Source organism: Passer montanus, unplaced genomic scaffold, assembly GCF_014805655.1.
Source record: "Passer montanus isolate IOZ18808 unplaced genomic scaffold, ASM1480565v1 scaffold1, whole genome shotgun sequence".
Classification (NCBI taxonomy): Eukaryota; Metazoa; Chordata; class Aves; order Passeriformes; family Passeridae; genus Passer; species Passer montanus.
This window is the reverse complement of record NW_024356504.1, coordinates 24,545,908-24,558,636: the sequence shown is the minus strand read 5'-3', so window position 1 is coordinate 24,558,636 and position 12,729 is coordinate 24,545,908. Positions and strand designations below refer to the sequence as shown.

Sequence of the window (12,729 nt, the reverse complement as noted above, 5' to 3'; positions counted from 1 at the left end):
ATTTGGATATTCATCCAAGCTTTCCATGCTTACCTGAACTAGACATGTGGTGATGGTAATTTTGGAACAGCCCAAACTCTCTGGAGAAGTAGAAGAGTTTGTACCACAAGACAAACTGATGTATTAGAAAAATATTTTTTAAACACCTGAAAGCTTGCTGCAGATAGCCAAAGAAACAAACTTCCTGTAAGTTCTAAACTTCAGAGCTTTGCCACCAGAAATTTTGGGCTGAATTTGACAGGGGCAGGACTGTCACAAGGCCTGCTTGGGTCGGGTGTGACAGCCCCTTTGTGCCCTCCCCACAGCTCCACTGGATGATTCACTGGGAGGAAGCATTTAATGTTCATCACTGAGTAAAACTACACACAAGTTTTAGCCCTCCAGCCCTCAGTTCCTGCAGCAGCACCAGAGAAAATGCCTTCTTGAGTTCTGTAATGCCTTTGGTGAAGCAGCAACAGCAGTTTTAACCTCTTAGAGTATCTGAGAGTTCCTCAGCTTAGCAGTTTCAATGCACATTTGCTATGTCTTAATGCTTTTTGCAGTTCCATATACCCATCATCCCACAGAAGACATCTGTCAAACTGAGATACCGAGATTGTTGAATACCAAAAGGCTTTAAATCTTCTCAGACTTTAAAAATAAATGAAAGAATAACGTGAATTTATGCTAAACTTATTTCTCTTTTTGTTTAAAACTTACAATAAATTTTTTTAAAATTTTTTTTTGGCTGACCCTGCCTGCCTCAATAGTTCTACAGAGAGGAGACTTGTCCTTTACCCGGGCAGAGAGATGCCCTCCCTCCCACTCCTCCGGATGATGTTTGACTTCCTGTGCTGTGCACATGAAACAGTCCCTCCCACCCTCTCCCCATCTCCCATCAGCTATATCTGCAGCAGTTTTTGTGCTGTGTGATCCTGCAGCTGTTCCCTTGCTTCTTCTCACTGCTCCCACTTCCCATCTGAGGGAGGAAAAAAAAATCCTCCAGACACTTTTAATCTGTTCCCACACTCCATCCCCACTTTCCCCTGCAGAGCTCCTGGTGCTGCACTTCCAAGAGACGCTGCTGTGAAATGCAGCAGAGACGGCACCTACAGCTCCAGGAGAAAACTTCTGAGCTGTGGCAGGAACCAGGAGGGGAAATTCTTTGTGGTTTGCTTTGAGCAAGCCCCTCTTCTGCATTTCACGGGGCCCCCAGTTTGCTTTCTCCTGCAGCAGGAGTGCCTGCCCCAGCAGGCTGCTCCCCAGCTCACATGGCAAGGAGGAGACAAAGGCCCTTGTTCTGGGTGATAACATCTGATATCACATCGTGCAGCTGAGATGTCTGCACTGGGAAATACCAAGGGTGCTGTGCTGCCAAAAAAGTCAATTTCATAGACTCATGTAATGGTTTGGGCTGCAAAGGACCTTAAAGATCATCTATTTCCAACTCCCCTGACATGATTGCTGTGATGATGCACGTAGTTTGAGCATAGGCTCTGTTAGTTATATTTAAATATTTTGCTGCAAATGAAATTCTTTAGCAAGGGACTAGAGAACTTTATCTCACTGAGGTGGTTCAGGGTGATTCCAGGAAACTTTGTACACATTTTCTGCAGACCAGAAGGTGACAGCCACCTGTGTCCCCCCCCCAGATGTGCTACACAGAGCCAAAGCAAACACCAATGGCACCAGGAACACAGCAGAGCCACCTGCAAGCACCAACACTCACAGTGAGACAGTCACAGACATTCATCGGCCCCAGCACTGTTCAAAAAATAGCAAAAGTACTTAATGACTACTGCATTTTCCACTGGGTTTATGAGGTAGCATCCTCAAACCCCTTTTTGGATGAAACAGCTGCTCTCAGCTCAAATGAACCTCTGCAGTCCTGTGCACCTGAGTTAAAATGTCCTTAGACTGCATCAGCATTGTGCCCTAAACACCTGAATCTTGCTGCAGGGTACAACTCTGATAAGAAATATCTTCATTTAACTTCTTTCATTCTTTTATTCAATATATTCTTATATTCTATATATTATATAGAATATAATTTTTGTTCCATGACTCTGATAAGAAATATCTTCATTTAACTTCCTTCATTCTTTTATTCTATACAATTTTCGCTCCACATCTTAAGAGATTCCCTCCTTTCAGCTACCCCCACTCTAAGAAAGGTTTCACAAAACACCCAAACTTCAGAAGAAAATGAAAGCTAGAAAGGAAGTTTTCAAACTCAAACTCTGTGCAGCAATTCTGAATGTCTCAGGTGTCTGTGACTGCATCCTACACAAGCAGGAGCTAATGCTGGACTGTCCAAAGGAAATTCAAGAATAGGTTGAAGACATCACTTCCTCTAAGCTTCTGCTGAAGCTCGAGGCACTCCTTGCCTTTTCCAGGGTTTAGGATTAATCAAGGAGGAGGAACTGACATGCTTTCACTTGGGCTGTTTCTGCTTTCTTTGGCACTCCCAGAGCAGATAGATTAATGGTGGATGGATTAATGCTAAATGGGTTAATTCTAAATCTAAAAATCATCACAAGAATTTGATTACTGGTTACTATACTTTGTTGGGTGTTTTTGTTGTTTTTTCCCCCGATAAATTAACCAAGAATGCAATGTACTGCTGATAATGTTAGTCTCTCTGGATCAAACCTCAGCACTACCCAGCCCAACACACAAATGGCAGCATGTGCCAGAACCCTGGGAGATGGAAAGGCTGAGGTGACACCCTCCCAGGTGTAAAATATTGATTAATTCATAGCAAAACTATTTCCTAGGAATACATTTTTGAGAGAGAAATGCATTTTTGAGGAGGCTTCTGCTGGTGTTTGCTGTGGGTGACCATGGTGTGGCCATGGGGCCCTCCTGTGATGTGTCTGGGCTTGGCTCTGAGCCCCAGCTGCAGCAGAGACACCAGAAAGCTGAGAGCCCCTGACACCCAGCAGGCTGGGGACAGACCCACCAGCCATGGAGGTGGCAGAACCCTCTCAGAGACAGAGCTCCAGGGCTTCAACTGCTTTCACAAAATATCTTTGTCATTTCCTTCCTCACCCCGGAAGGAAGAGAATTTGTAACATCCTGAGTAGCAAATAAACAAGTTCAGGTGCCAGGGCTGTGTCCTGCCCAAGAGCACTTTCGGTAACTGGTATCTGCTTCAGCACCAAATACAGAAGAGGTTTAGCTCAGGGTGTGGCAGAAAAAGAAATCCAAAACAAAGAGCAGGCACATCTTTGACACATATCTCTTTAGGTCTAAACCACATTCACTTTAGGTTTAGCTCAGGGTGTGGCAGAAAAAGAAATCCAAAACAAAGAACAAGCACATATTTGACACAGGTCTAAACCACATTCACTTCTGTGTTGCCTTCCTCCTCATCTCAAGTTGCAGGTGTACTGAAAACTGATGGATGCTTTGCAGAAGGAATCTTAAGTCCCTTTAAGTTCATCTGCTCGAGGACTGTGACTGCTTAGTGTATCAGGCACAAGGTTTGGAAGAAATATTCATGAACACCACAGTAGAAACCCACAATACCCAGCTCAACAGCAAGTGAATGGTTTAATATCTGCCAGTCTTCAATGTCAGGAAGAGTTATATGGATCTTAAACAACCCACCACCAACCACAGCATCATGAACAGTTATTTTATTGAAGAAATGCTTCAGTAAACACCTGAGCACTCCCTGAGCTAATGAAACACACACAGTAGCTTAGCAGATAATTTGGAGAACACAAATATCTGTTTAAACCTCTGTTACCTTTCTTACTTAATTCTGAAAACATTTCTCATAAGTAAGATGAGTGAAAATATAGACAAATTAATAGAAAAAGGTCAAAAATTTTAGGCATATATGAATTTTGGTTCCTATTTTCTGCAAACATGATTTATTTTACATGTGCCAGATGTCAACAATTCCAGATTACCTCAATTTGAACCAATAATGCCCTGAAAAATTTCTCCAGCATGGCCTGGCTGCTTCCACTGACAGCTCTTGCATGGCCATTGTCAGTTTGCAACATCTAAACTATCTGTGCCCAGAAAATTATTTCCTAACCTTCTTAATGAAAATCCAAGTGCTTTCCTTTTGCTCCTGTCTCAGCCAGCATGGAAGTTTGTAAACCAGGGAGCTTCAAGTTGTGACAAAGATGATGCAAGACTCTGTGACACTCACTCTTTAGGTAAAAAATAGCTCAGCATTGAGGAAGTCCCAGTGTAAATGAGGAGCTAGCAGTGCTTGTTTTGTAGTGAGCCTCCAAAACAACCTTTTTATAGTATTTCTCAAAGCAGGGAGGACTGACAGAGGCATGCTGAGGGCGTGAAGGCACCATCCTCACACCCAGCACAGCAAGGAAACCATCTCTGTCCTTCAGGGGCAGGTGAGAGGGAAATTCAGATTCACTGGTGGAAGCAGACCCACCTTAAGAGAAGGTTTCAGAGCAGATAACACCAAAATCTCCTCACCTCGCCCAGAACCCCAAATGCTGAAGGCAGCAAGGCTTTCAGCCCACCCTGACCTCAGAGGTCACGACACCAGTCTGATGGTGACTAAAGCTGTTGGAAGCCACCACAGAATGGAAAAGGGACAGTTTTGTGCAGGTTGTGTAGCCAGGTAGGGAAATCTGCTGCAGTGCTCTGAAAGGCACTAGAACTACCATGGAAAATCTGGGCCTAAATTGCATCCAATCTGCTTTCCTCAATATTTATACTACCAAAAAATGAAATCAGGAAAACCATATGCATATAACAGGATCCATCAGCACTGATTTCTGCCTTTGTAGCACTGAGAAACAGGTTTCATGCATCCCATATGGAACTCTTAGGAGGTAAGTGGAAGGTAGAGACTTAGGCTGCAGCTCAGGTGATGCTGTATTTTGTTTTTAAAAGCGATCAGCCCAAACAGCACCAATAGAGGATTAGCACAGATTCTGTACAACTGCTGCGCTTCAGGTTAAAAGTTAGGAGCACACTTAAGTACTGACAGACTTCTTCAATAACAAGAGATGGGTTTTAGCTCCACACAGGCTTTAACAGCTCATTAAATGGTTAACAGCTCATTAAATGGTTAACAACTCACACTGATTGATCTGATACAGCACAGAGCTATCTAAGAAAAAAAAAAAAGAAAAATAAGTATCAGAATTACACATAGTGAGCATTAAAAAAACCCATAAGCTCTGCCTATAGCCCACTGTCCTGGATGTGATTGAGTAAAACACATCCCAATACAGCAGTTACCATGGCTCACAGCTTAGTAGCAGAGACCCAAGTTTTGGGCAGCACAGCCAAAGCCATTCTCACTGCAGCACTGGAGGTCACAAAGGGAAATCCATCCCACTGCATGAGATGGTGCTTCTTAAACCCTTCCTGAAGCTCATCGCTGCAAAGAAGTAATAATTGATGGGACCAGACACAGAAAGAGAAATCCAAACCAGAGCTGCTGGAATTCTCCAGCACCACGTTGGAGGTTGTGGACTTTTGACACCAGGAGGAGAATTCAAACATGCCTCTGTCACCATTTTATTTTCTGTTTCCTGTTTCACTCCAGGTACGGAGGAACATACCCAAGGCCAGGATATAGCCCCTGGTGACAGGGACTACTAAAAGTCATGCACTCAAGCTTGGTTGGAAGAAGGAGAACCTCTTCCAAACCAGGAGGTCTTTGTGTCAAAGCAAAAAAGAAGTTTCTACAACAAATGCTGTGAAAAAACCACAATTCAATAATGGAGTATAGCAGGAGCTTTAAAATACAGAGTGCTTCTGCTGTTCACTCTCTTTGGAAAAGAAAATGAACAAATGTACATCACAGATGTAATTGGATGGAGAGGTAAACTGAACAAGACATGCTGCTTTAAAATGAATTTGCTTTGGACACAAAGAGGTAAGTTGCAGAGAAAGGGACAAAATAAAGACATAAAACTCTGAGAATTCAAACTGCTTCACCAAATCTCACAGCTCTTTGGAAAATGCATTTTAAATTACTCTAAGACTCTGTAGCAGAAACATAAAAATCACGACAAACACAGCCCAGGAAGAGAACATATTCTTTTTATACAATTTCCCTGTCTGTGCTGATTTGTGTAAGCAGGCAGGACAGCTTTTTTTTATTCTCCAAAAAGTACAGAAAATATGAAATGTGATCTTCCAACATTACACTAAAATCTGTCTCCAATTAGTATGCACAATTCCAAAATGAGCTCCGAGCCACGTGTGATATCTTTCAACTCTGACCCATATTTCCAAAAAAACCCCAAGTTGCCTGTTTGGAGAAGGCAATCAGTTACAAACAGGAGCACAAGTCACAAAGTTTGCAGCAAGCTATGTGTTACTGGGATAAAAAACCTTCAGCATGAAACAAGCTAATTCTGGCTCTTCTCTCCTTTATGTGGCCCATAATCAAAGTGCTTTATTGTGTTATTTGAGCATCTTCCTGAATTACTATTTCTTTGCAAAGCTGTGCAGGCCAAAAAGTTGTTTGCCTACCAACAGCAAAGCAAAGGTGTCTTTGCTGAGGGAAAGCTTTGAGGACAGGTCATACAACCCTTTTCTGGCCAGCTCTGAAGGATGAATTAGTCTGGGTTTAAACAGCCCATGCAGGAAACACACAGCCATGACATCTCCACTGAAGAGCTCCACCATCAACTGCCCATAGAAAAACCCAGGATATTTTATGTAAAATGTCCTTTATGCCCCATGATCTTTTCCTAGCTGACAAATAATAGAGTGGTATCAAACTTCTTGATATTGAGTAGGGCAAGAAATCCCTCTATCAACATCTTCAGACTCTAGAAGTACCAAAACAACTACATACCTGCCTTTAGCACTGACTTTTACAGTATCCATGGCTACTAATCACATCCCTCATGGTCACCAGCACAGGAGCCAGTTCATCAGACAGTGCTAAACTGCACTCAGGAAGGGCAAATGCTGGGAAAAATGATCTAATCTCATTTTCCAGCCACTGCCACAAACTTTTCTACATTTTTGGGGAAAGCTAGTTAGTTCCAGCTGGGGTAGGAGAAGGTATTAGTGGTTTGGGGTACTAGACAAGATCAGGTAAAGTTGCCGCTTGCCTAGAATACTCACATTTGCTAAACTGTGAGCATTCATTTAAAACATCATTTCTCATCTATATCCTCTACACTTTTCTCATTGCTTTCAAATTCACAAAGGAGTATAGAAATAAAGTAATTGTGCAATTAAACCAACCTGATCTGAATGCCTACAAAACGCTCGTAGCTATCATTATTTTAAAATTTTTCAGCAACAGGTTTCCCAAACTGCACTGAGATGGATCAGAGGCTCCTTACCTGCAGCCTCAGGGACGTTGTCATCTCATCTCAAGCCGCCATCAACGAGCAACAGTTTTAACTATTTCAAAAGAACGGAAAAGATCAAGGTCACATGTCTAGAGACAGCACTTGAGTTAGTCCCACAGCTCATACAGAGTGAAAAAAGCAGGGAAAAAGTAAAATAAAACCACTTCCTGCAAGAGCAGAAGTGAACCATCTCACCAATGAGCAACTTGCTGCTAGAGGTTAGTGTAAAATTCTTCTGGATTGGAGAAAAAAAAAGATATTTTAAAGTATGAAAATAAAGCAAAGCAGGTTCTTTGTGAAAATTGCAGCAAACAGAGAAGGTTAGCTTTTGTAAAAGGTAAAGATGAGGTTTAAAAGGAAATACTGAAAGGAATTACGATTCTAAGCCTTAAGACAACTTCCCTTTTCTTGCCTTCAATGAAACCCTTTGAGTACTGAAATAAATAGCTTGCAACAAATCTGCTTTGCTATTTTGAAATATAGCTTTAGTAAGCAGGACACTTACTGTACTGTTATTTAGGTTAATAAAGTAGCAAGTTCTGGACAATCAGAGAGTTTGCTTCTAAAAAAAAGCCTGGCAGAGGTCAGACAGGGCAAACACTTCTGTTTCTTGAACTTTCTGCTTTAAGACTTCTCCACGAAGCAGCCCTTGGAGAAGCAGGGGCGCACACAGCTGCTGCCCTGCGTCACTTCCCGCAGCATCCCACACCCCAATGGTCCCTCCCAGGCAGGGGGAACCCAGAGAACCACCAGATTCAGGCACAGCTCTGGGCCTCTGGGGCTCTGGAAACGCCCCTTCCTTGTAAATGTCTTCATCAGCATCTGCCACGTGGCTGGTTTTTTTCTTTCAGCAAGGAACAATCATATTTTTCTGGTATTTCTAGGTCATGTTGCAAACTGGAGCAGCGGGGATTCCCGTGCAGGGCAGGGTGGTGGTGCTGTGGGCACAATCACGGTGCTGCTCAGGCTGAAGAGCTCTCTGGTCATGCTTTGGTAGAGAAAGGGGTCCTTTTGTAGTTGTTCTTTCAGCAAGGAACAATCATATTTTTCTGGTATCTCTAGGTCATGTTGCAAACTGGAGCAGCGGGGATTCCCGTGCAGGGCAGGGTGGTGGTGCTGTGGGCACAATCACGGTGCTGCTCAGGCTGAAGAGCTCTCTGGTAATGCTTTGGTAGAGAAAGGGGTCCTTTTTCAGTTGTGTGCCACCAAAAAAAAAAAAAACCCCAAAAAGAAAAAACCAAAAAAAAATAAACCACCAAACACCACACAACCTGAGAAAATCATGGCTGTCCTGATATTCAGGGTTTTGTCCCAACAGCAAGGTAAAATGAGCTCTGTTGAGAAGTGGAGCTCCTCAATAAGCTCTGTCCCATCTGTGCAGAGGTCGAGCAACAAAGTCCCCCTAAAGGAGAATCCCACAGAAGAACCCATGGTTGAAATAGAGGGAAACAGAGATAATGGAGAGAGCAAAGCCATCCTAATGGGAGAAAAAGGGGTCCTTTTTTTTGTGTGTCCCAAAAAAAAAAAAAAAAAAAAAACCAAAAAAAAAAACAAACCACCACCAAACACCATACAACCTGAGAAAATCATGGCTGTCCTGATATTCAGGGTTTTGTCCCAACAGCAAGGTAAAATGAGCTCTGTTGAGAAGTGGAGCTCCTCAATAAGCTCTGTCCCATCTGTGCAGAGGTCGAGCAACAAAGTCCCCCTAAAGGAGAATCCCACAGAAGAACCCATGGTTGAAATAGAGGGAAACAGAGATAATGGAGAGAGCAAAGCCATCCTAATGGGGACAGGAAACGAGGGGTGGGCTCTGTGCCTGCACTGCAGCCTGGGGAGCCCTACAAGGGATTGTGACAAGGCTGCAAAGAAAGGTCTGATTTGCAGGTGGGTCATTTCCTACTGCAGCAAGAAAAAAGATGCAAAAAAGTTCCTGTAAAGAGGAGCTTTAGTTCACCATACATTTACTGAAGCAGTGGGGAAGCAAGAGTTTCAGGGACTCAAGGTAAATCCAGCGATGAACAGGGGGACACAGCCCTGCTGAAGGGATGGCAGAGCTCCTAGGCTACACAGTGACCCTTTTATTATTATTTGTTTTTTAGTAACTTCTACAAGATCCATTTCATGGCCAAAGATCCAGTTTTGCCAAAGGCCACACAAAGCCAGAACCAAGACTCTCCTTGTTTCCAAATGTGTGCCGAGAGTCAGCACATAGGGACCAGCAGGAGAGGGAGCTGAACAGCACAACAGCTGCTCTTCACTGTTCTAAACTATCATTTCTTTGGAGGCACTGCATTTCAGGGATGTATTTTAAAGTTGGACTTTTGAATTAAAAATGTGAATGTCTATGAATCATGATGAGGGGTTTCTACCAGGTTTGAGGAGGTGAGAGAGCTATACAGTATTTTTCTGTGAACTAACCATTTGTAGTAACCACTTCAGAAGCACTAATTAACTGCTAACTTTTTTAAAAGCAGTATATATGCCAACTGATTTTGTCATACGAAATAAATTTTAATTTAAAAATCTATTGTTGTTGTGTGGATCTCAAGATTTTCCTCAAATAAAATCAATGGAAGCACTTTTACAAAATATTTGTGAGCAGTGTGGACAACAGAACCACTAAAATATGAAGAGCCATCATCAAACCTGTGAAATGCTGCAGCAGAAGTTGCCTGTGTTACCTGGTCCAAACCCTAGATGACTGGGGACATGACATTTTTCATGAAAACATCTTTCACCGCACACCTAACATTTCACTCGAGCTGCAGACTGCGTCTGAGCTCCTTCACATCCATTTGACAGTATGTCAGCAGTGACAAAATTCTATAAAAGGATGGCAGCTTTGCATACAGCTCAAACTTATGCAGCACAAGCTTCCTGTGTGATCTCTGAAAGGCTGAAAATACTTTAGATGTGGGAAAAGAAAAAAAAAAAAAGCCAGTTGAACGAAATCTAAGCGCTCATTTAATCTAAGTAAAACTAAGCAGGAAACAGAAGCTGCATAGGCACTACCTGGAGCAGATTGCTGTGCAATAGGTTGGCCCTTGTGTTTGCTGTGCAAGTTAAAGATGGAGCATCATTTCTGAGGCGCTGATTTCTTGTCCCTGCTTCAGTGGCTGATGGCGTCATTGCCTCTGAGACGTGTCACCAGGCTGGTGAGCATCCAGATTGCCTCATCTCATACCTCAGAGAATTAAAGCTAAAAAAGCTGGTTTAAAAAATCACTGTTGACTGAAGGTGCTGAATGCCCAGCAAATGCTGTCAAATCTGTTATAACAAATTCAAGAGGTATCATGAGCTTCCTCAGGTGCATAAGCAGCTACTCTGAGACATTCTGGACCAGCAGTCTCCTGAGGGGGAAAGCAAACTTGACTTTTTCTGTCATTTTTAGCCTAGTTCAGCCTTTACTCCCTGTTGTGATGACTGGCAGGCAGCCTGGTGTCTGGCTTGTACATAATGCAGACACCCAGTAGCAAAACTAATTCAGTGCTTAAATCAAGCCATAACAGACAATACAAACCTGACAGCACACAGGCACAGGCCTGGAAGGACAACTGTGCCTTGTTGGATGAATGTGTTCATTGCCTTTTTGCAGAAGAAAATAATTTTTGATTAATTAAAATGCCTAAAGAGCCAAAACTTTTCAATTCATTGGGAAAAAACCCTAGGAAACCAGAAGACTCAGTGATGATCGTGGAATGGTTTGGTTTGGAAGGGCCCTCAAAAATCATCCAGTTCCAAGCTCTTGCCATGGGCAGGGACATCTTCCACTAAACCAGATTGGTCCAAGCCCCATTCAGCCTGGCATTGGACAGTTAAAAAATAATGATTTTTTTCCCCACATCTTTCATCAGACAAATGTCATTTTTTCATAAATTTTAGAACATTTTAAAAGGAGAAAAAATACTTTATTTTCTGCATGGCCAGTTATTCATATACTTGCTCATAGCAATCATTTGCTCAGAATGCTGATGCCCATTCAGCAGCCATTATTTTTTACTTTTTTTGCTACGAGGGCCTTGAATATTTAATCCCAGCAAAAATGTTTCTGGAAGCACATTCTGATGTGTCAAGAAGGCCAAGCTTGTGGCCATGTAACAGCTCCAACAGCTCACAGCCCAAGTGAGCAGCAGCCTCTGATATCACCTGCTTGGGCTGTAAGTGCTCATTATCCAGGAGCCTGAATGTAAATGTCAATGTAAATATATAGAAATGGCTGAATTCACACAGTCCTCTCAACCACAATGTGCATTATAAACATTCTGATGCCATCTTCCAAACCCTTTTAGTCTGAGCTGACTTTTCCCCCCAAACAATCCATTTCACTTACCACAGCCTTCAAAGTGCAAGAGATGTTTTAACAAAGTGGTCACAGGTGGTAGGAAATAGATCTTTAGAGATTCTCCAGCACTTTAATGTTGGCTCTGTGGAAGGAACATATGTGCTGTGACTTGAGGTCTAAAACCCAGAACATTTACATTTTAGCAGAAAAATGATCTTGCATTAAATCACTTAATAGCTGAGCCACTGAAGTTTTGACAACAGATAGACTGTAGAAAGCAGCAGAGAAGTTTAGGATAGAACTCTCTGAACATTTACTCCAAATAAACTTTATTTTGTCTTAAAATAAGATTTGGATTTAGGAGTATTCACAGCTAAGAAAAAAACCTGCATGTTTTGGTTTAACCTCATTATTTTTCAAGCTTAGTTACTGCTATCTTTTCATTGTTAAAGAAAAAAAAAATAGGACACTAAAGTTAACAAAAACTACTGGGTAAGAAAGTTCTATAAAAATCCAAACAAGTCTTTTTCTCTCTCTTTCCCAGGTGTTTTTACAGACCTTACCATTTATTTTAAAAGCCAGCCTTGCCTAGAGCTATATTTAATAACTTAGAAAAGCCACTCCAATCCATTGTATAGCCATACTGTACTAAAAAAAGAGACAAAACCCCAGCATATGTTGATGCATTATGTAAAGACTTTCCTTGACAGGATTTAGTTACATGCAAGCTTGAAATGCAGTGTAAATGTATTTTCTGGAGTTCTAAAAGTACTACAATACCAAACTGCCAAAAAAGGTGGTTTTACACACTTTATCACACAATAAAGAACCTTAAAGGAAAAGGGTTGTGCTCTCTGGGAGACAATATCTTCATCTATAAACCTTTGATCAAGTCAGAGCTACAAAAACAGTCAACGTTTTCATGGTGAAGGAAGATTCTGGAAGGAATATGTCAGTCCTTAGCACAAAAATGATGCTCAGCCAGTGTTGTTCTACCTCTGTTGAAAGAGTTTCAGCTACCTGGTGAATAGTTTCCAGTGGAGAAAGTCCCAAATCCTGTAAAACCCCATGATGAGGATGAACAGAGAGGATGATGTTCTGAGATATTTTCTCCTTCTGCTTCAGCCTTTGAGGAAAATCAGTCTCATTTCT

At 42.1% G+C, this 12,729-nt stretch overlaps 1 protein-coding gene across 1 annotated transcript in view; it reads right to left on the bottom strand.

Moving 5' to 3' along the window:
* Nucleotides 1-8,027, bottom strand: part of ARHGAP15 (Rho GTPase activating protein 15) — a 322,265-nt gene extending 314,238 nt beyond the window's left edge. Inside the window, exons 1-2 of the mRNA XM_039702307.1 lie at nucleotides 7,798-8,027; nucleotides 7,284-7,344 (exon numbers count right to left, since the gene is read on the bottom strand). Coding sequence (XP_039558241.1) covers nucleotides 7,284-7,307 — 24 coding nt within the window. The 5' untranslated portion in view covers nucleotides 7,308-7,344; nucleotides 7,798-8,027. The remainder of the gene's footprint in view (nucleotides 1-7,283; nucleotides 7,345-7,797) is intronic.
* Between the last annotated feature and the right edge of the window lie 4,702 nt (nucleotides 8,028-12,729).